The following is a 25,216-nucleotide window of genomic DNA, read 5'->3' on the forward strand; positions in this document are numbered from 1 at the left end:
TTATAGTTGCATAAGAGATTGATCAGTACCTTTCACTGCCACCTAGTCTGTTGTTCTCTTCATATAAAGTTATTTTTAAATGTCTCAAATCAATTACATGAAAGGCTGTTCTCATATTATACACTTGATTAAAAATTCATACTGCCTCAAATGAATTATGAGAACAAATAAAAAGAGGGAGGATTTTGAACATTTGAGGTTCTATAAAATACATAATAAATCAATGATTTCATTTAAGAACCACATGTACAATAGGATTAGTTTGTGAACAGTGGTTTGATTTTGATTTTCTCATTGGTAATTGCAAGACCCTTTTTATATAAACACATTCTTGAGTCTCACTGAAATAAGTTTTAAATATAATTACTTTTTGTTACTTTTACTAATATTACCTGGCAGTAACACTGTAGTGTTGTTGTGTCAATATGTAGATATTATTTTTTTGACTGAAGATAGATGCGTGATAACATATGTGTTGATAATGTTACATAGTTGAGAATGTGCATAAAACTGGCAAATAGAACCACACATGTATAATCAGACTAACAGGTGCTGGGTATCCATCATCACTGCTGCTGTTGTTGTTGTTATTATTATTATTATTATTATTATTATTATTATTATTATTATTAATGTTATTGTTGTCATTGTTATTATTATTATTATTATTATTATTATTAAAATAATATTATATTATTTTGTAACATGTCAGTACTGGCATTGCCATGCAACTACAAAGTCTAATACAGTGTGTATGAATATCATATCTGAGCCAGCCATTTCACAAAACAGTTACTGTGATTTGTCTCAAGTTTTTGACGCAGAATGTTACAAATGACAAAAAGTAAACAGTGGCAATCCAGTCTTTCTTCTCCTATGAATTATGTAATTAGAAAATTTGAAGACAACAGATATGTTTCAAACACTATTCTTTGGCATATAAATATTAGTGAAATCTAAGCTAAGAGAAGTATTGAGGACAAATATGGTTTTAAAATTAAAAGTGTGTAACGAGGCACCCAGTGAGTTGTGGTTGAATCCTATCTGTGTATTTGAATTCACAGTAGAACAGCTCGTATTTCACAAGCATGAGATTTGCTGTAAGCAAACATTACCAGTTTCAAGAGATTGCTGAAGTTTGATATATGAAAAAAGATCCCGTATCTCACTGTTTTTACTCGCAAAGAATATCATCATTTGTGTTAATCACCTTCCTGTCGTATGCGACCCCTTCCGGTACCAGTTATACATCGTGTCCCAAGAGGAATGGGCAGTATTCAGGGGTGTAATAGAAACGATCATTCGAAGGAAAATGTATAGTAAACAAGGGCTCTAGAATGTATACGTTAGAGCTAGGAGCACTTGCTCAGCAGAAGAGGAGTGTTTCACAGTAGCTGAGATGAAAAAGTGCTCGTAGCTCTTTGAGGTATGTTCTTTAGAGCCAGTGTGTACTGGATCTATTTTTCTTTTCTAAAAATTGGAATGCAAGGAGCTTGCAGTGGAAGAGATTTGTTTCACAGTATCATTGCCCTTAAGGTATGCCAATATCATTGCTTTTAAGGTATGCATTAATGAGCCTATGTTCACTAGACATTTTTACTTCAAATGATCGTTCCTGCCATATCCCTGAATATTGACCATTCCACCTGGGACACCCTGTTTTTAAGATAATGGCATTCATCTAGCAACATCATAATTGTGTGATATTTTTTCATTGTTATAATATGGATTTAATGAAAACAACAGTCATCATCTCAGTGATTCTAGCAATCTGTGAAGTTTCACAGATACACTGTGCTGTAAGTTTGCCTATCATTTCAACAATCCTCTTTCAATGCTACTTCATCAGTCTTCCAAATACTTGTACCAATGTCCCATCAGTCATTTATTCTTTCTCATTAGGGCCAACTTTATCACTAGTTTGTTGGATATTTCCTCTGTTACTTCATTGATTTGTGGACCAGATTGTTTCAAGAAACAGATTCACTGTCATTGTTGATGATTTTAGATCTATAAAACTGCTGAATGTGATCAGCATGATTATACAGAAAACTGTGACACTGCTGTTTTTGCAAACAATTGCTAAAGACTAGTAGTATTCAACATGATTGGAAGAACAGTATATGGATCAGTGGCCTGCACATGTTCACATTTGTCAGGAATACATCTAAGTAAATGATAAACTCCATGAAATAAGCACATGAGAATACAGCAAAGAGGTAGGTGCACACAAGTTGGGTAGAAAAGTACAAAAAGCAGCTTAGCTTTTGGACAATGCCCTTCATCAGAGATAAGTATCTGTGATGACCTCTATTGATTCTTCAGTATGTTTCTCCTGTAAAAGATGTAAAATAATTAATCCAAAATCATCAGGCCACTCTTCTCTGTCTTGAAATGCAAATCTGAAAAAGACCCATTGTAGAAAACCAGTAAACCTTCAACTGTTGTAGCATCCACATCTTGACAAAAAGAGAGATGGAGAGTTGAAATAAAATGAAAATCTCACTTACAAGATGACATCTATTTAAATTAGAATGTAAATTGGTTCAGGCTATTTGCGAAGGAATTGAGACTTTAGTGGAGTGCTGACACTTGCGTTTATGTAGATTATGGCTTCGGTTCACTCCATCACCAGAGTATATACCGTTGGTTTTACAATTTATGTCATTAGGTCACTATGCGTTTGTTCTGCTTGCCGTCACATGAACCAGTTGACTGTAAGATTATCAGTAATTTGACCATACAACCCTTCTGCCCATTCCCCTCTGGATGGATTTTAAGCCATATCATCTGCTATGGGGTTTTAATACTAGCTACCCCAGGAGTCTAACTGTTGCAAGCTTCTTGTTGTTTTCTGAACATTAATAGAGAATGCAATTAAGCGGCGCTATGTGGTCGTTCTCCGCCGTAGATCCCATTTTGAGCATTCCTGAAGACCTTGTTCAATGAAAACTGGTTGATGATCATTTCCCAGTCTGAAGCCACGTGCTAGACAGAAAAGGGGCAGAAGGTAGGGATTGGCATTCAGAAAGGTAACTTGGATGATATACAGTGAACTAGCTGTGCTTTAATGCAGAGGCAGAACATAAGAATGGGAGGACCATACCACACGCACGGTTCCCCATGTCATTGTGCATCTGTGCCAAAGTCTTCATGATAACTGAGAGGGCATCCTGTTCATTTGTGCAGTGAGGAATGTAACACAAGAATCAGAGAGAGAGAGAGAGAGAGACGCACAGCTCTTTAATAAGTTGAACTGTGGACAAACTATAATGAACCTCAAAGCTTTCCAAATGACAATTGCTGAATGTTAGTTCATAATTCAAAAAGTGCAACCAGAGATAGTTACAAGAATTGCTGAATTTCATAAATTGTCAAAACCATGAGAGCGCATTTTGCATCTGCTAACCAAGATCAAATGATTTGTTGTCCCCAAGCAATCACTGAGAGGAGCGGCTGATAAATCAAGGTCTTCCAATGAAGGTGACAACACCATTTTTCATTGTAAGAGCTTGAGTTAGCATTATTTGAAGCACATGACGCATCACAAACTTAATATCAAAATCACTGTAGCATGTTGTGGACCTCCGCTGGAAAGGAAACAAACTACTTTAATTCACCTTCTCAAACATGGGCAGATACGTGCATACCACAAATGGAATCCCACTGTCACTCTAGTAGCTATAAAGAAATGACTTTACATTGTATGTCAGTCACTGCGTTTTAAGCAAATGTTCTAATTGTGAATATGTTTTTAGTGGAAATAAATTGTAAGAAGGGTATTTTAAGGTCCCTTATTGGAAAAGATTTTTCAATTTTCACTTTTCTTCCAGCCTCCCAGCAATCACATGGTGTTAAAAACTAACAATTAATTAAGAAGCTGGAGGAGTGGTGTGAAAATACTGGTTTTAAATTTTCAACTGAAAAATCTACCAGTATTTTGTTCATATTCAGTACTGTAATTGTGTTTTGTGAAAATGTTGATACAGTGATTCCAACATAACTGCATAACCTCTTTCTTAACAAATAACAGTTTTATATTCCACGCATCCTATGTGATACATGCTAAAATTAAGTATACACCACCCAAGTACTAATGACATAACTTCCGTGTTTTGTAAGAGTGATAACTTGATTAAGTTACACAAAGTGGAGAGTGCACGTAATACCTTACTTCATTGGGTGACTTACTGAGCGAATTGTGTTGTATGTGGTTTCCTGTACAAAGTCAGTGTTACAGGCAGTTGCCTCATCAAATTGAAGTCGTCATTAAGTGACAGTGAAAACATATACTATAGCTTTCTGTTGCACTAATGAATATAAATTGCTGTTTGCAGTTTAGAATTTTCTATGTAAAGATTGTTATGACATAGTTTAATGTAAAATTGTAACAGGAAAAATGCTAAAAATAATTTAATTTATTAGACTGTGTATGTGCATAGCAAATGAGTAGTTCATTCTGTTCAGTGCACTGTCACTAACACTGCAAATATCGAGATGTTTTTGGCTGAGCAAAATTAACTTTATAGCTACCAGTGGTATTTAAGCATCTAGTTGCTATTTCAGTGGAAAGACCATGGTCGATGTATCAAACTATTTACAAATACTTTGTCCCTATTTGTGAGAGACACCTTCAGAGATAAAACTTGCGACTGCATCAAAAGTTCTTGATGTAGTTGCCAGTTTTATCTTTGCAGATATCACCCACAGCTGAGAATGAAACATCAATAAATAGCGTTATATGTCGACCGTGGCCTTTCGGCCCAGAAGTTTTAATTGAAGTAAACACCAGCCATGAAAGTCTTCATTGCATCAATGCAGATAACTATTTGTACAGAAGATTCCAGCAGATCCGCAAATGAACATATCAGTGAGCACAGCTTGAGTGGAGATATGTGTGATTGTAAGTAGTAACTGTGCTATTTCCCTCCTCAAATTTCTCTCACTATTGTGAAATTTGTCTGCATATCCAGTTTGAAGATAAATATCTAAAGTATATGAGTGTGCCAGTACTGAGAACTGCTGTAGAATTATGGTGAGCTAGTGTAAAAGCTGGGATACAATGCTGTTTGGTGTAGAAAAGATTATAATTACTCCCTTAATAATACTATTTTCATGTGGTGATGAAGAGAATACAGTGAATTCAAATGAAGGCTCAAAATCTCTTGATAGATTGTATTTTTATCTGAATCCGAAAGCATTAGGACAAGTTTATGTGGTCTTTCATGACAGTTGAATGTTTATAAATTACTGTGATATGTGAGATGCTAGTGTTACTGGCATGAATAAATGTAAATATCTCTAATTGTGTTGCATAAAGGGAAAAATACAATTTGTTCTCTGCTGTAAACGATCTCTTGTCAAATAAATTTGTTGTGAAACATATTTTATTCTCGTTCATCTAATTGTGTGAAATATGTAGAGATTGGATGGACGGAGAGGTGGAGACAGACAGAGAGATCTCTCTCTCTCTCACACACACACACACACACACACACACACACACACACACACACACACACACACACACACACACACACATTTTTCTGTGCGGTTTGTCAGCAAATTTGCTGTGGGTTTTGCAGTTAGAAAATTATGCCAAGAAGTAGATTCTAATACTGCTGTTTGTTTGTACACATACTGTTCTGTATGTGTAAGGCTAAATGACAAACATACTGTATATCTTTTGGAGGAAGGCAACTGTTGTTGAGCCAAGAAGGAATTGCTTTTCTTCCTGTTCTTTTTTTAATATACCACTAATTACATCTTATTAAGCCACTTAATTGGCAGATACAGACTTCAGTAACCCATTCTTTAATTGTTGGAAATTTGTTTAAAATCATAATAGTTGATAACGAAATCATACATGTAGTGTTCAGTTTCCTATACGAGGGTAGATTATTGCAAAAATGCTTTGTACATTCTTGTTCCTAAGTAACCTACTGAAATTCCTCCATTATGGCAGACTCAACTGACACTTTTTGGTTAATGCTGGAAAACAACTTTCGTCTTCTTGATAATTGGCATATAAATGTAATGTGTGCTTTTACTGCATTTATGTCACAACAAAATAAATAAATAAATTGAAAAGTCACAAAACAACACACACAGAGTTTGTCTATTCTCTGCAACAGACAAGTAGTGAGGAACAGAACCAGTCTGTTAGCTGGATTAGTAATATACTTGCAGGAAAATCTGTGTTGCTCTGCAAGGTAATTTTCTCACACATTTAAACCACTGAATGGTTAGACTTGTATTTATGTCCCAGGCTGAAAACACAAATTCAGTCAAAAAAACTATAAAACAGTTTTTTAAAAAATGCACATAATGTTTTCACAAGAGGCAGGCATAACTCTAATACGTTCTTGCATGACCTTGTTTCTGCTAGAATGTTGATCCTTATCAAAGAAAAGGAGCTAGAAAAATATTTCTCTTTGGTGTTAATGGACGTTTATGTGAAGAAAAGAATGTAGCAGGGAGAGAATCAGGTCAACTATATTTGTATCCATGTAATTGTGCAGACTGGCATGTGTATCAACAATTCAGTACACCAATGTGCTATATTCTTGGTTGGTACCTTGCTGTTTTCTAATGGACTAAGGCGATATCTTGTGAACATTTTCCTGCCATCACGTCCCATGATTTTAAGCATGAATTTGCAGATTTGTCTCATTAGAAAAACATAGAAGGGCGTGTGTGGCACGTAAAGCATTTGACAACTGTAGTGTTAGAAGGAAAACATTCTTATGTATACCATCTGAAGAGAAGTTATCCCCAAGTAGCTTACACCTTCACTTGAGAAGGGTCTGTTCAGAGTGAATGCCTCAATAAACTAAAATAAAAAAGCATTTTGGCAAGAAGTGCTGTAATGATTTGCTTATGGATCTTTCTACTGTGTGTGCTATATTGTTGACAATGCTGAAATTTGTATATTGTTGATTAGATGTTGCAAGAGCTGCAAGCAGAACATAAGTCATTTATAGGAAACCACATGCAGGAGGGAGATCACATGGATCTGCTTCTACTCACCTCAAAAATATTATAGTATCAAAGTTATGTGCAAGTAACATAGGCTTAACCCTTAGGGACTGCACTTTTGTTCTTTGGCTTTGACACGTATCTTTTTTGAGTCAGTTGGAAATTGTTTTAGTAAAATAAAACCAGGAGAAAACAGTTTTTTGACCTCCTCCTCCTCCTCCTCCTCCCCCCCCCCCCCCTCCTTCAATCTCGCTCCACCAAAAAAAGAAAAAGAAAGAAAGAAACTGAAAGTCCCTTCAGGTCGCAATGATAGTCATCAACAAAAATTACTTAATGAGATGTCGCTTCTCTTATTGACACATGAAAATACCTTACATTGGAAACTCTTTGAATGAATGAATGCGGTCTTGATTATGTATTATAAATAGCACACTTGTCACATCTCCCTTGACTAAAAGAGTTAGGATTTGTTTATTGGTATCACTGCTAACTTCAAATTTAATTGCAGGCTGTGGAGAATTAAGTATTTTGTTGATGTGATTTTTTGGTTGTTTGGCCTGTGAATTATTGAGTCTGAATTCTTTAAGAACCTGGCCTGTTTCAGCATCAGTACTTTTTTCACTTGATGTACCAATGTCAGTTGGAAAATCATCCTGTTGCAACACTAAAATCTACTAGTCTTTCAACTTTCTTGCCGTAGTCCATCCTGCAAAAACGTGAAGCTATAGGCCTGGCGGGGCTTGAAAGTATAGATTTTTTTATACAAAAATTTTCAAAACATCTTACATATTTTCTGAACAATTATTAGCACAACTAGGCTTACTATGAAGTGGGGAAATCCCAAATTGTCACAGGAAACTCCCAGAATCAGGCACAGAATGACAACCAGCTAACCACACCCAACCAAATAGAGGAGGGATTTGTGCACTGAAATTTAAACAGCTCTGGAGCTACCAATAATATAGTGCGTTAACAACATACGAAACTAAGAATACACAGAACTGTCAGGCCTCAAACAATGGAGAATATGATCTGCCATTTTTCTTCAAGGACGACTCAGAATCCCCTTCAGATCTTAATAGGGTAAAGTGGCTGGGTTCCATTTGCATTGGTGTCACTACTACTGTGTCAATGTCGGTGTCTTCAATATCACTTAACTCATCATTACTGGTAACATTATTACCCTCACTATCGTTACTACTCTTCATGTGTGCATTAGCAGAGATTGTTATGTCATTATGTCAGTTGTTCATTCCATTAAATGTTAATCCTTACAGAAGTTTAGCTTTGTGAATTAAGCGTCTACTACTAAATATTTTTCTTCTGATATTTGAATTGTGTAATTCAGTGTGAATGTAACATTCTTATTTTGTAGAATATTTTGCTGAAGTCCAAATGAGTTTGATGTCTTATAGGCATGAGTAATTTAAGAACTGAATATCGATGTTTGGTGCGGATATTATGAATTTTTGAATGTTTCAGATGTGTGTTCGTTGTGTTTGATTAGAAATTACATTTTTTATTTGTATGTAGCTTCATCAGAAAGAAAACCTCTTTGTGGAAGTAAGTTTATTTCTTTTTGAGAAAAACTTGGCTTAACTTTAATATTGTGATAGAAGTTTTGCTGTCCCTAAAACACTTTGATGGGATATTTGGGATTAATTTGCTTCTGAGCTATTCCTCAAAGTATCCTGTCATTGTGGCACTCAGAAGATTTTATCATGAAAGCTATTCATTGAATGTAGCACTACCAGTATGTACAGTAGTATTTCACTTTGTCTTACAAACGAGAAGCAAGAAAGCCCTTATCCTACAACTGTAAGATGATGATTAGCATAGAACAAGTTCATGTAAGTCTAATTCAGATCATCCACAAATATCACAGGCCTCCCACCAGTTCTGTACCTCTGAATGACTCATAAATGTTGCAAGTTGTATGCGAATATCATTCTTTTCCTTAAATAATTTCTGCTTGGTTGCTGTTTCACTGTGTCTGAATCGTAAACCATTAATCACATTTCATGGAGTTCACAATTCAATTTGTGAAAACCGTACATTTTCTGTTTACCAAATTCAGTTTCCAAATTCCTAATGGTTTGTGATTTGGTGTGGTAAATGATCCAACTTCTATATCGGCCCTATGACTCACTCTCACAATGTGTTTCAATGTACTCATGGGTATACCCGTAACGTCAGCAACATGTGACAGAAGGATAATCAAACAATGGATAGTCCAGGATGGAATGTAACAGTATTAGAGAATGAAAGTTGCTACTCACCATATAGCGGAGATGCTGAATTGACTGTGGTTTCAGTTGTCTGAGACTGCAGATGTGTGTAAGTTGTGTTTGCGCGCGTGCGCACACTTCTCTCTCTCTCTCTCTCTCTCTCTCTCTCTCTCTCTCTCTCTCTCTCTGTGTGTGTGTGTGTGTGTGTGTGTGTGTGTGTGTGTGTGTGTGTGTGTGAATCTTTTTGTTGTGCCTATCGCGACTCGGCCTCTCTGCTATATGGTGAGAAGGATAATAAAGTTATTTGTATCATTTTGGACAGGATTTAGACAACTGTCCTGATTGTCTTCTTCAATTGTGCTAAACAGTAATGTTGTTTCTGTTCACTGTTCATGATTCAGTCAACAATGTGTAGCAATTCCTAGTGCTGATAGCTGTGCACTGTAATATATCTTTCTGTCACTGTTCAACAGCTCAGGAAAATGACAGATTGCTGGTAAAGGCAATTCAGGATGTTCCCCCCCTCCCTCCCTCCCTCCACACACACACACATCAAAACTGTTCCATAAACTATTGAAAAATGTGATGGAAAGATTCTTGAAAGTTGTGATCAATGTAACTTTTAATATTGTATGCAGTATGAGTGGATGCATCATCCTGATGGAGTATTCCATTGTTTTGAGAATTCTTACATTGTATGAAATGAGCATACGTAGTCCCAATAGCCATTCTTAGTGGCTCCTATCAACTGTAACTATACAGAAAGATAATAAATATGATCAGTTGGATGAGAGAAGTCATATTGCACCTAAATGGATCTAGCACCATCTTGTGCAGGGCATGGTTAACAAGGATCCATTGCCACGTGCAGTCTGTGCTGCATCTAAGTGCTTCAGTACAAGCTGACAAGTACTATGACTCTTCACATCAAACCAAATGTTGATAGTCTTCTGTGGTTCAAAATCTCAGGCAAAATGCTGCATCCTTAGCAAAGTCACTTGTTGGATCTCGTGTGTAAAGTGGAAGCTAGCAAAAAATTCACCGTGCTATCAGAGAACAAATTTAGTATCCCTTTCATTATGGTAACTGACCTGTTGAAGCAATGTGCTCATGCTGCTTGTTGTGTGCCAAAATCACAAAGCACCTGTGGTTTACCACTGTACTTATAATGACTCTGCAGTAATATAACTTTTTCACTACACATTTTGTACATTGGTTTTAAAGTGGCAATACAATCAGGCGACATGAAAGAAATGTCAAATTGACAAGATGTGCACTACAGGCTTGGAAATGCAAATGATTAGCATTTTAGTCCAACCATACAAAGTAGGTAAGTGTTACACCAATCTAACCTCTGTATATTTTTACACCAATCTACACTCTGTATACACAGAAAGTACACACAGAATTTATCAGTCAGAAGTAACATTTGAATGTTGTTTACGTGTGAGAATATTGTATTATGCCTGATGTAAGGAGAAACATCTATCACACATGTTTGAATTTGACAGCAGAAGGATTGTGGCCAATTGAGACTACAATTTATTGTTATTGCTGGTGGCATTGGTTAGGATCCCACGGCTGTCATGCGAATATGCAATAAATGGGTTCTTGGAGGGCCATATTCAATGCTGTGGAGGATTTCATGTGAGCAGCACCTAAGTTTTTTGAGGCGATTGCTGATTCTGCATACAGCATCACAATGGACCTATCAGTTTATGTATGCTCTGAGGAGAACAAATGCGAGATTGCACTTTTCATCATCATACAGGCCCATCATCTTGTGTGATGGTATGTGGTGCCATTGGGTACACAGCAGAAATACATTTGGTTTGCATAGCCAATAATTTGGATGGCAGCCATTACATATCTGATCTGTTAAGGGTGGTTGCTGTGACCTGTCTTTGTGGTCTCCATGACATCTTTCAGTGAGACAGTGCACATTTTCTATGCTGCCCTACTTTGGAGGATGTTGAGCTGCTGCGTTGACCAGCACATTCTCCAGATTTCTCACACATAGAAAACGAATGATCATAGGTTGCCAAGAGACTGGCATGCCACTACTCTCCAGCTGCTACGATTGATGAACTCTGGCTTAGTTGTACCAGCATAGACTGAATCCAGCTCATTCCATCTCAATGCCCAGTTGTGTTAGAGCCATAGTTGTTGCCATAAGTGGCAGCTCTATTTATTAAATTTCACAGCTACAAATTTAATCATGTATTCTTCCTACTGTTCTGTACACATACAGTAAGTAAAATTTAGTTATTTACTATCCTTCTGGTGTTGCAATTGTAATTAGAAGCAGTTTATTTTTCAGTGGAACAATCTGTTGTCTGACAAACAGGGTCATGCATTGCTTGTTCTGGTTGTTCTCATCGTGTTGCCATTAGTAACCTGTTTCCTCTTCACTTTGTAATAGCTGGTGGATTTGGGATGCAGGAGGATGTCATGCAGTGCCAATCAAAGAGCCTGAAATTCTAAATTGCATTATTACTGGTCGCCACTGTGACTCACCACAGGAAGTGACAGGATGGCTGAGTTTTCCATTGGCGTCGTGTGTGTTGTTACCCTGCACTGCTGACTAGAGAACAGTGTCAGCCAGGCAGTGGCTCAGGACTCATCTGCTGTATCAACTGTTTCCACTCTTCACCAGGCTAGCTCACCTCACAACATTCTGACAGCTATTTGTTATTTTGTAAGGCAGAACACGAGTGATTGGTTGTGGCTGATGGTAACTGCAAACGACTTCCTACTTTGCACATTTCTGAACAGATATGGTCAGTGAGCTATGTTGCCCTCCTATTTTCAAGGCCGACCCTTGGGTCATCATAAACCCATGGAAACTAAAGTTCCATGGTGGTTAGCCCAGTTGAATTTAATCCATCTTCAATCAAGATTGCTCTTACCACTAAATTTCCTTATGGGCTACATGTTCAAAGCTTTGTTTGTTGCTTTTTAGCTTAAAAACTTGCAGTTATTGTTCCTGCTACTGTCATATGACTCTGGGGATCCAGTCCACCAGAATTTGAACAGTGGCTGGGTCCAAACTTCGTCTTGTGTTGTGATCTTGTACACGTAAACAAGGAGTGTGCTTGGGAGAGTAAGTGACATAGCAGTACCTGTTATGACAATGTCCAGATTGTTTCTCTCTTGTACTGATTCTCCCTGTACTGATCCACATGCTCCATCAATGTCTCCATGGAGATTCGCCCCTCTTGCTCGTTAATGAGTTAGTCTACAGACTTAATCAGCTTGAGTTCTAAAGTGTGGTTTAACATAGATTTGTGGCTGGTAACAGGTCATTAGGTTCATCTGGCCAAGGCAACTGAGGCTGCAAATTGCTCAGGTGGATTATTCTCATAACTTTGTCTGGTAGACAGAAAGTAGTATTTCACGTGATGTCCTGCTTATAAGCAATCCACTTCTGTCTAGCTCCAGTCTTTTTGCTGCCATGAGCTTCCCCTGTTCATAGAAACTGGCTACTACTATCACTTGATTGAAGGTAGAGTACAACCAGTGTGCCTCAAACTGCTGGAACAAACACAAAACTAAAATCTGCTCTTATCTTCTTTCTCACATTTTCCTTCCATCCCAACCTGACAATTCCTCCAATAACTTCTGGGCTCCCGCGAAACAGTTTCAAGTGTCTCATGTGTGCAATTGATGTCCTCTTTGGCAACTGGATTTAGACGTACATTTGTGACACAGGTTCCACAACTTGACATGGCTCCTGATATTTTCCAAAAAAAATTTCTTCGTCTTCGCCTTTGGAGTATAAGAAGTTAACAACATTATCATTTGGCCAACCTTTTATTGCGGCATTCTTGCTGTGCGGCTCACTGCTTCTTTTTGCTTTTCTAGTGCCGTGGAATTAGCTTTGTTCGCACTCTTCCATATTTCCCTTATCACTCTCATGAACTTAACAGATTATCCTGTGTCACCCTTCTTGGCTCTTAACATGTCGAATGGTGATGGCATCTTACAACAATATACCACCTCGTAAAGTGAGAATCCTGTACCTGTGTGCTGCTTTGAGTGGTATGCTGCGACCACACACTTTAAACAATTATCTCAAGTCACATAGTGTGCATCTACATAGTATCCTACCCTCTTCCATATAGTTCTGTAAATTTTTATCCATTCTTCCATTAGCTTGGGGAAGAAGAGGACTCATTCTCAGTTTTTTTCACACACAACGTCCTACAGAATCCCTTGAATAGATCAGACATAAAGTCGGTTTCCTGAGCCATCATTATCATCTCAAGTGCCTCAAACTTCAGTATCCAGTTGTTTCCTAGTGTGTGCACCACTGTTTCTGCCTGTTGGTTAAGCATTGCGACCATTTCGACATATCTTGAAAGGTGGTCTATAAGCGTAAGTATGTATTTATTCCCAGCAGGTGTTTTGTTGAAACGACCTACAATTGAAACAGTACTAATTCTTCAGGTGACCTCTACAATGGCATTTTGTCTGACAAAAAATCACTCTCTATACACACGGTATGCAGTTTCACAGATATTGCTCCATCTCTGTCTTCTTATTCCTCCAACAGTACCCCTCCGCTACTCTGCTGTTAGTAGGCCTACATAACCCATGATCTGCTAACACATAATCACGTCTCCCATACTACTCTTATCTCTGTAACGCAACCCATCATATACACAAGACTCTGATTGTTCTTGAAACTGCATACAGTTGTCATCCATTTTCTGTGCTGTCTGCCATTCCTTAAGCTCATTGCCTCCTATTTGTAATACTGCTACTTTCCCACTCAATTCATCTGTGTTTCTGTGTTTCTTTTAGGGTTTATGTATGACCAAAAAATGAAATTCAGTTGTACCGCCCGTAGTGTAACTTCATCAACCATTTCAACACTGCGTGATCCGATACCACTTGAAACTTGTTCCTATAGTGATAACAATTGAACTAGGTGATTCCATAGATAAGGCTCAAACTTTCATTTTCTGTCATGGATTAATTCTTCTTTCCTGAGTTCATTTAGCTTGATGTATAGGCCATCATATGTGATACGCCATGAAGTTCTTGAGACGACACACAACCAAGTGCATGGTTGGACGCATCGCATGACAGAATGAATTCCTTACTGAAATTTGGAAACACTTAAGATTGGACTCAACATCATAGCTACTTTCAGTGTCTCAAAAGCACAATGAAAATCCTCTGACCAAATAAATTAAATTCGCAGCCCTCAGTCTCGAAAATATCTCCCATATGCATCTCATATGTGCTGCTCCATATCATTGGCAAAGACAATTATATCATGAAGATATACCATGCATTGATGTGGTTTCAACCCTCTGAGAACTTCGTCCAACAACTTCTGAAACATCACGGGTGCATTTTTCAAGTACGAAGGTATCCTTCTGAATTGATAATGTCCCTACAATGAAGAAAATGCTGTTTTTGGCAGGTCCTCTGCAGCAACTTCTAGGGTGAATGTAGCCACTCCTAAGTCCATCATCTGTTATCAAAAAATACATGCACTGGCTGAAATAATGCACTATGGTTGGCCAGCTAGATGGCGCTGCCGTAGGTCAAACGTATATCAACTGCGTTTTTTAAATAGGGGCCCCCATTTTTTATTCATATTCGTGTAGTACGTAAAGAAATATGAATGTTTTAGTTGGAACACTTTTTTCGCTTTGTGATAGATGGCGCTGTAATAGTCACAAACGTATAAGTACATGGTATCACATAACATCCCATCAGTGCGGGCGGTATTTGCTTCGTGATACATTACCCGTGTTAAAATGGACCGTTTACCAATTGCGGAAAAAGTCGATATCGTGTGATGTATGGCTATTGTGATCAAAATGCCCAACGGGCATGTGCTATGTATGCTGCTCGGTATCCTGGACGACATCATCCAAGTGTCTGGACCTTTCGCCGGATGTTTAAGGAAACAGGAAGTGTTCAGCCACATGTGAAACGTCAACCACTACGTGCAAAAATTGATGATGCCCAAGTAGGCGTTTTAGCTGCTGTCGTGGCTAATCCGCACATCAGTAGCAGACAAATTGCGAGAGAATCGGGACTCTCAAAAACGTCGGTGTTGAGAATGCTACGACAACAACGATTGCACCCGTACCATATTTCTATGCACCAGGTGATGACTTTGAACATCGTGTACAGTTCTGCCACTGGGTACAAGAGAAATTACAGGATGATGACAGATTTTTTTACATGTGTTCTATTTAGCATTGTAGAGTCATTCACCAACAGCGGTAATGTAAATCGGCATAATATGCACTATAGGGCAACGGAAAATCCACGGTGACTGCGACAAGTGGAACATTAGCGACCTTGGTGGGTTAATGTATGATGCAGCATTACGGGAGGAAGGATAATTAGCCCCCATTTTATTGGTGGCAATCTAAATGGTGCAATGTATGCTGATTTCCTACATAATGTTCTACCGATGTTACTACAAGATGTTTCACTGCATGACAGAATGGCGATGTACTTCCAACATGATGGATGTCCAGCACATAGCTCGTGTGCGGTTGAAGCGGTATTGAATAGCATATTTCATGACAGGTGGATTGGTCATCAAAGCACCATATCATGGCCTGCATGTTCACTGGATCTGACGTCCCCGGATTTCTTTCTGTGGGGGAAAGTTGAAGGATATTGGCTATCGTGATCCACTGACAATGCCTGACAACATGCGTCACCGCATTTTCAATGCATGTGCGAACATTATGGAAGGTGAACTACTCACTGTTGAGAGGAATGTCGTTACACATATTGCCAAATGCATTGAGGTTGACGGACATCATTCTGAGCATTTATTGCATTAATGTGGTATTTACAGGTAATCACGCTGTAACATCATGCGTTCTTGATAAGTTCACAAAGGTACATGTATCACATTGGAACAACCTCTGTTCTATATTTTAATTTAAAAAACCTATCTCTTATCAACTGTTCATCTAAAATTGTGAGCCATATATTTGTGACTATTACAGCACCATCTATCACAAAGCGAAAAAAGTGGTCCAACTAAAACATTCATATTTCTTTACGTACTACACGAATATGTAATAAAAAAATGGGGATTCCTATTTTTAAAAAAAACACAGTTGATATCCGTTAGACCCTTGGCAGCGCCATCTAGTGGGCCAACCATAGCTCCACCTGGTTTCCCCCTTCAAGCTAGACAAGTTTCACCCTTTGTAGTTTTTTCGTTTGACACTTATTTCGTGACATATTTGGCCTGGTCATGATCAATGGACCACCCTGTATTATAATAAAATTATAATATTATACAAGAATTGTCTTCAGCTAATAACATAGGAAAATGTGTTGTTATTACCTCAGTGAGACATGCCTCTGACTTCTTTTTGAAGTTTGAAGTGATGTGTTGCACTCTGGTGGCCACAAAATGAAACAAGACAGCTGCTAAACAGAGGCTGGAACTCTCACAATCTTTGCTGTTCGGAGTTACACGGAAAAGTAGTGTAGTGGAATTGTGGCAAATTAAAAACCAAACCCTCACAATCATGCAGGCCATGGTGGACAGAGAGAAAATATGGTGTAGACTATTAGGAATTTGTGTTCAGATGCTTGAGTGAAGAGAAAACAAGTCTCCCTAGAAATTACACTATGGATTTTTGCATGAATTTTCATAGCCAAATGAAAAGCAGGAAATGGAAAAGTGGGATATCAAATTGACCAGCTTGCGGTCTGCTTTTGCAAGACTTGATTGTGTGAAAGTAATCAGGCTACTTAATAGAAACTTAATTAGTGGTTCGAGGCAAAACTGAAATTCTTCATGAACAGCTGCTACTAGCTATGTAAATGCAGTATCAAAAAAATGTCGAATCACAGCATAAATTAGAACTCCTCCTGCATTCTCTCCATCTGTATGCTCTCATTAATAATAGAATACCAACTGATATTTCAATATATTATATTTCATGCTTTCTGGACAAAACTGAAATAAAAAAAGTTTGGAAAAAAAGTCAAATGTTTTGTTAAATGATTTCTCTAAAGTAAGAAATAAAAGAGACTTGAGAAACATTTGATACGTCTTTGAATGTTGCTTGAAATTGTATACAGCAATGTAATCATGTAAGGAGATGACTGACAAGGGAACATTTGCAAGAGTAAATAAATGATATTTGTGAAAGTTGACGGTTGTCTAGAGGGGCCAAAATAATTCCAACATCAAATGCCGTGTACGTCCAACGGCTGTACCTCTGCTGTCAAGCTCTTTGGTTTCACCAGGTGAACAAGTATCGTGTCTTTGATACTATGCATTAAACAGTTCTTTCACATTGACCATCCCCAAGATTTTAACAATAATACAAAATTTTGCTCCCTTGCTGGGAAAGAAAACCGGTTTCAGATATCATTTGACCTGATCAGACATTTGTTTACCAGATTTTGATGCTGTCAGAAGGACATTTGGGGATTTAAAGAGAGATTTGTGGTCAAAACTCACCATTAGTTTCTTTAAAATGTATATAAAGGCAGGTGGTCTGTATGAGAAAACCATTTTGAGCATTGTACCTGAGTACAAGAAACTACTTCATCTGGTCATCCCGAAGCGTTTGACAGTACAGGAACAGCTGTGGGACATATACGAACAATGGCGATCGAGGTTAGGCTTATTCTGCACACCTAAGTCATGCATTCTCCAACAGCAAATGAGTGTTCAGTAGTGTTTTGGGTGCTCTGCTGTGAATCTCGTAGCCAGTGCAAGCATTAAATGTGATGGTAGTGAGTTATTTAGTGAATTTTTATTCCATTTGTTGCAAGTTTTGGTGGCAGCAAGCAATAAATTCTGGATACACAAGTGTGAGATATGATTTACAGGATACAATTAATCCACTTGCTCACACTATCAGTCCTGGATTGTATGAACTGTGCGAACAGGGGCACTGTTGTCTTGGAATGCACCATCACCATTGGGGAACAAACATTGGACTATGGGATGGACCTGATCATCCACAATGGTCACATAAGACTTGTCCAACCAAATTACTTTCTTCCATTGCTCCAGGTTTTATTGCTTCAGTACCACACTTCCATCACTGATGAGTTGGTTTGGAATTACAGATCCTGCACTCCGTCCTGTGGAGCTCCATTGTTTTAGTGCTGGCATTGACTTTCACAACCATCGTATTCCTATTTTTGTCACAATCCTCTTCAGTGACTGTCCTTCATGATCACTCAAGACACACCTTTTCTACTTTCCCTGTATGTAGTTTAAATCTTTGATACAGTGCCTCTTGAAACACCAAACACTTCAGCTACTTTGGTTACACAGGCACCCACCTTAAAAGCACCAACAATTTACCCACGTTCTAATGCTCTGAGCTGAGGCATCAAGCACCAACTACTATACGGAACACTGCTCTGACTACGACTGACACTAGAAACGTATTGAAGTCAGTGCACAGGTGCCATTCTTGGTCAGCCAAAACAGTGAAACCTGCAGGCTTGGTTAGCATCTGCATTTAGGGTTCAGAAATGCATTTACATATTTTTTTGTCCTTCCTCTGTAGGTGTTGGCAGATAGAATACAATGGGCTGAGTAACATCATTAATTCCATATGTCAGAGTATCTTAATCTACGAAAATAAGGCATATGATAAACGTGCAAACTGCAGCTCCTGCATTATGTTCGCGTGAACACACGTCATTCCGTATTTCAAGTGAATAATTATGCCATTTTTCTATAAATTAAATATCTCAGCATTGCTTGATTGTGTGTGCCACTTAGTTGTTAGTAATGTATTTAGAGAGTTTTGGATTTTCCAGTTATTTTCATATAAATTGCTTAATTTATTTTCACGTTTTTTTTTCTTTTTTTTTTTCTCAGATAAAAAGCTTTCTGGAAAATCTAAAGATGAGCAAATGGCTGAAAAGCAACAAGAACTGGAGAAAAGATTGCAGCATGTGTCTGGTCAGTTAGGCTCAGCAAAGAAGCATGCAAGAAAAGGTAACTGCAGTGAACATTCGCCAGTACTGACATGCAAAGCTTTGCACTACTTAAGTAATTCTTGAATCTGGATTGATATACATTAATCTGCTGTTATCTGTTTTGTGTGCACTTAGGAGCAATTGAATCACACACACACACACACACACACACACACACACACACACAACCTAGTAGAATGTGCCACACTCAAGGCCCCTCATGTTTGTGAAGTGTTCCCAAAACCATTCTGACACAATTCAGAAGTTTTGTATTGTCATACCAAAATTAAGACTCCATTTCAACTCATGTAAATACCACCCACACTAAAATACCTCCGTCACTTGCCCTGTTGCATAACCTCCTCAGGGTGTATATGCCCTGAGTAATAAAACATAAACAAGAGAATAACACCAAAATAAAACTTTAGGTCCATAGAAAATATGCCGTTTACAACAAAACACAATGTACATGCATGCGTCTGCTGATAGCAAAATGTATTGAAGGCTTTAGGACAAGGACAATGCAATACTTCTTAACACCAAAGTCTTTAATGTGAGCATGACATGACAACTATTTGCATTTCTAACAGGTCGCGAGGAAATATTGCGAATGGTGACTTGAGAAGCATTACTTTCAAAGTAAATTTCCTTTTATTCAAGATGAATTATGTTTGGTGTGAGAATGTGTGATGAATGTCTTAGATCACAGAAGACATGACTCTTCTTCAAAATTTAACACTTTGAGGACCAGCCACCTGGCAAAATTCTGGGCCCAGAGGACCAGCCGTTTATGTCATTAAGCCCTATTTAAAATTTCACTGACACATTTGCGTTTGATATATCGTACAGGGTAACACACACTTAAAAAGACCAAGCTTCAAAGTTAGTTTTTCATTTTTATTTCATAGATTACAAATCATGCAGTAACGAGGGCAAAAAGAATACACAAAATTCGAAGTGCTCGACAAAACTTGTATTCAACCAGGTAACCCAGAAAATGTTCAGTTTACAGAAGTGAAATTTATAATCGAGCTTGTAATAAATATTCAGATGCTGCAATTAAAGTTGTTCTCGTAGGATCCTACATAACAGTGCAAAATAAATAAATAAATTATGGCTGATATTGCATTTGAAAGCTTAGCTTTTCTTGTAACTATACTGTAAGTATGTTAATTCAAACCATTAACTTACACTGTTTGTGTGTTGGCACTACATAACAGTGAGGTTACTATTGGCTGACTACATCGTGTGCCCTGTGCACTGAATATCTGCTGCCACTGACTGATGAAATCACGTGACATGAGCTATAGTGTGCCGCACTGCACAAAATCAGTTCTGATCTTTGGAAGCTACCGTACTGTATTTGGTGGAATTCATTAAGAAAATGTGCAGTATATGTGTTGCTGCACATCAAAGATCTTACCAAAAGACTTTTTTGCTGCATTTTGTTTACTAAAGTGCCCAGAAGTTCTATGCTGGTGTTTCAAATCTTTACCATTCAAATGATTGGAAAGTTTTACAGCTCTGAGGGAAAGTGTATTTTCACTTGGTAAAAAGTGTATTTTAACCTGGAAAACATGGGATTTATTTATTTTTCTTTTAATTTTTTATTTTGTTTTATTTATTTATTTATTTGTCTGCATATACACCTTGCTCGCATATACACCTTGCTCCTGTTGTTTTCAGCATATTTTAAGCTTGACATTCGTATTTGCCAATATTTACTCGTACATATCAATCTGTATCACCTTTTTTCCATGACTGTAGCCTCCAGTGGTGGTGTTCCTGCACCTATTATAATCTCTGTGCTTTGGTGTGATTGGGGATATTTATTTGGGGCAGTGCCTTCTGTACCACATAGTTATGTGAGACACTGTCCACTCACATTATTGTGACCTCCTGTCAGGAGCCTGAACAACCACTGTTTACCACGTAGACCACTGTGAGGTGTGCAGGAAGAGTCAGTGAGGTTCTGGAAGGTACCAACAGGGATATGGAGCCATGCCAACTCAATTGCTGCAGCCAGGAGTGCTAGGCTTCTCGGTTGAGAATCCATGACAGGAACAGCTTGGTCAAGGTGGTCACAAAAATTTTCTATTTGGTTTAGACATGGGGAGTTTAGAGGCCAGGGGAGTGGGGCAAACTCATCTTGGTGCTCTTCAAACCACGCATGTACACAGCGAGCAACTGGTAGATACCGTCGTGCTGAAGGAAAAACAATCTGCATGTACGGGTAGGCATGGTCCCCAAGGATAGATGCATACTTGCGTTAATCCATTGTGACTTCCATAACGGCAAAATCACCCAGGGAATACCCTCTGGCATAGACCCTTCTGACAGTTGTTGCAGGGTTTTTTCTTTCAGACGTTTCATGCTACACATGCCAGTGGCCTTCTGTCCAATGGAGCATAAAACGTGATTCATCTGAAAAGACCACCTTCCACCTCTCGGTGGATGTCCAGTTGTTGTTTTGTGGTGCAGATTCCAGCTTTTGTCATTGATGAGACAACGTTGGTAGCACCTTGGTTCATCTGAGCGGTCAGTTGCTCAACAGTCGTACATCTATTCACCCATATACATGTCCGCATCTGTCATTCATGGCCCTGTGGGGTACCATAGGTGCCTTGACACCAGTTCTGGATAGCTCCAATTTGCCATGTATGGTATACTTTAATCAAGGTGGCACACAAACTTCGTTTCGGAAATGTTTACACCCTTGGCCCGAAAGCTAATGATCCTGCCCTCTTGAACATCAGATAAATTGCTCCATTTCCACATTACAACTACTGCACTGTTTTGAACTAAGGCACTGGTCACATTAGTGTGACTGGGCCATGTATTTTTAACTTTTATGGCTGCTTATCGATTTATGTTGTCCAATATTTAGTTATTTAGTTGCCAAGTGATTTTCTGTACTTTAGCCTGCCAGACCACCATTACAATTAGTGGTAATTGACACTAACCTGTCATAAGTGTGTTGCTCACTTCATTTTATTCTGAAAGTGACTGTTTTCCCCAAATCGATGTATGGTACACTCTTGACGCAGCACCTGCATGACTTTGGGAATACTGTGTGTCCCTACAATCTGATCAGTGTAAAATGTTTTGATACCACACTTTTGCCCATCGTTCTTAAAAGACATGACCTAGTCAATCTGGTAAGATATACCATACTGCAACCATATAGTTTGCTCATAGGCACATGTTGTTTTGTTTCTTTTTATTAACTTTTTGTTTAACAGAAATCTGTTGAAGTAATTATGCTTTAACGTTGCATTGCTTTGAATGCATTTTTAATTGTGTATTCCATTATTAGGTTTTAACTTTGTAATATTGATTAAAAAAAGAATTGAGTCAGTTCTTTGGAGAGATATTTAGTCTATATGTTTTTTGAAATGGACGTATTGGGAGAGAATGAATTTGGTAAGGTTAAACAAATAAATAAATAAATAAATAAATAAAAAGTACTTATCTAGTGCTGTTTAAAAATGAAACTGTTGCAGTATCTTTGTTATAAAGTTGTGTCATTATGGAGCTCAATGCCTCATAGAAAATTCTTCAATGGGTACATTGAAAACCAATGCTAATAACGTTAACACAGCAACTTCAAATGTATTGCATGCCAGTTCAATAGCTCAAACTTAAGTTTTTGACAATAATGGAAATTTCTGGTTGGAAAAATGTATAAAAGAAGGGAATCCCCTCCACCCTGCCCCCAACAGAGCCCAGAGCCATTTAATTCAGTTGCTGATGAATGTTGAGCATCAGATATACACCAATCTTTTTGAAGTTTCAGTTTACATTATGTAATTTACTTAGATACTTATTCCTCCTAGTTCATGTTTACATTCCCCTTTGATTACCAAAGAGATCTATGATACAATAATCCTTTCCATCTATTCCTCTTCTACTTCCTTCATTGGTCATACTAATGCTTCATTAATATAAAAGTGTGTTGTCATTTTTAAAAATAAATTTGTGTTTCAGATGAGAGCAGATCAGTTGATGGTACCGGTGGACCAGCACATCTTTCAGCCTCCACTTCAAGCAGTTCAGACACAGACTCTAGCACCTCAAGTCTTTCTAGTAGCTCGACTGACACTAGTGATTCAGAAGCAGGTTAGGTGATATTAGAAACTGTACAAATCGACTTTTTGAAGGAAAGAAAAGAAGAAAAAAAATATGATGTGGGTCATTCCATCAGCCTCTGTCTTTGGCTTTTATTTGTTTTAATACATTTCAGTATCAGTCTCGTTTTAACACTGTTACTATTTGTAACAGCTATTCTCATTTTCCAGTGACGGTGTAGTTTTTATAATCTCATGAAGCAGTATTGTTGCAATTAAGTATTGATGTGAAAATGACTTTGGCATAAATATTTATTTTTTATGCTCAATAATTTCTTAAACAGAAACAAAGACATTGTATTATCAAAGAGTACATGTATCAGGTGTCCGCAATTATTTTTTATGATTTGTATGGACCTTAACATATGTGGATTATAGTGTCTCTTTAAGTGAACTTAAGATGTTGCTTCTTCTGTATATAAGTAAATGTAAGATAAGAGCTAGTGTGACTCTTATGGCGTAGTGTGAACTAGCCATAATGCTTCATGCAGATTCGAGTGAGAGGAAGAGCAACTTCAAAATTAATGTACTATGAGTTTTATAGTTTTTGTTGTCAAAAGTAAAGCTATTTGTTATCATTATTTTGCATATTTTAAGACAGTTGTTATATTACTAACTGTGTAATCAAATGTTTGTTTTGTGACAATCTGTGTAATTCAAACTCAATTTCTTCAATCCATTTGGATACTTCCTGTCCTTGAACAGGAAAGGCTGAAACTGTTCATTGACATCGTTGACTGTTTCGTAAAGTAACTGCAGAACACGTACATTTCATTTTCATTTTAGCTTTCATAATTGCTGTTTGACAGTGTTTCCTGATTGTTATTTCTGATGGGAAATATTTTTTTATTAATATTTTGTCATCAATTCCCCTCCTTCCCCATTCCCGTGCCGCCATAGCCCCCCACCCCTCATTTTTATGCCTCGTTACGTATCATTTACACTTATTTTTCTGTTCATTTTAGTCAGTATCAGTCGTGACTCGTCTGCGTGAGAGTGGTTCTACATGAATCTTAGTTTTTACCATGTGAAATAATAGTGAATAATAAATTAGTGTTTTTGTGTGCAAGATTCTCAGTTGTATGATTTTTGATGACTTCGTGTGGAATGACCCATATATTTTAACCAATGCAATAATAGATAGGACATAGAGTGACTATTAGCACTATGCTGATGAACACCATTTTGTCAGTTTTTGCTGCAAACTTTTCTTCCATAAGGATGCAGTACCCATTGAATCACATTTTTAATGCTTGTAGATAGTTTGCAGAAAAAACAGTCAGTATTATTTGTATACACACAGAATTGTAGACTGTTTTTAATCTGAACTTTTTTAAAGATTTGTTACAAATCGGGAATTTCTGCTGTACTCATTTCTGTTTTTTTTTTTTTTTTTTTTTTTTTGTCAAAGAGCCATATTTTCATCTGAAGAATTTGTTTGATAACTGAGATCATTGCATTTAATATAGCAGCATAACGTCTTTGCTGGAACATTATTTTGGTACAGGAAAATTGATGCAATGTGAGAGTTTCTGGTCTGAAGACTTGTGTGTATCATTGTCTGTTCCATAGCATTGTTCAGATTCAGATGGAACATTGGTGATACCAAGCATTTGATATAACATGTTCAATACATATTTTACTCATTTTTGTACTCATGTCTTTTGTGATAATGAAATATTCTTCTTATGTAAGTTCACATACTGTGATATCTTCTGTAGAATTGCACACACTGCAGCTTTTTCCAAATTTTTACTGGTTCTGATGGCACATGTTATTTCCCATTTTTCATTATAGCCCTTCTCTACCAGACACTGTATTTATGACATTCCATTTCATCGTCAGTATTTAGGGTTTGTTAGCCAGTAGTTGTTTCACAGTCTATGATTATTATTATTATTATTATTATTAATTATTATTATTGATTCT

The 25,216-nt window shown here is 37.5% G+C and overlaps 1 protein-coding gene across 6 annotated transcripts in view; it reads left to right on the forward strand.

Annotated features, from left to right (window-relative positions):
• Window positions 1-24,652, forward strand: part of LOC126248046 (homeotic protein female sterile-like) — a 296,375-nt gene extending 271,723 nt beyond the window's left edge. For all 6 annotated transcript variants that reach the window (XM_049948674.1, XM_049948680.1, XM_049948675.1 and 3 more), the window contains exons 16-17: window positions 19,060-19,179; window positions 23,148-24,652. In XM_049948674.1, the coding sequence (XP_049804631.1) occupies window positions 19,060-19,179; window positions 23,148-23,284 (257 nt within the window). In that variant the 3' untranslated portion in view covers window positions 23,285-24,652. The remainder of the gene's footprint in view (window positions 1-19,059; window positions 19,180-23,147) is intronic.
• Window positions 24,653-25,216: the final 564 nt, after the last annotated feature.

This window comes from Schistocerca nitens, chromosome 3, assembly GCF_023898315.1.
Source record: "Schistocerca nitens isolate TAMUIC-IGC-003100 chromosome 3, iqSchNite1.1, whole genome shotgun sequence".
NCBI classification, from domain to species: domain Eukaryota; kingdom Metazoa; phylum Arthropoda; class Insecta; order Orthoptera; family Acrididae; genus Schistocerca; species Schistocerca nitens.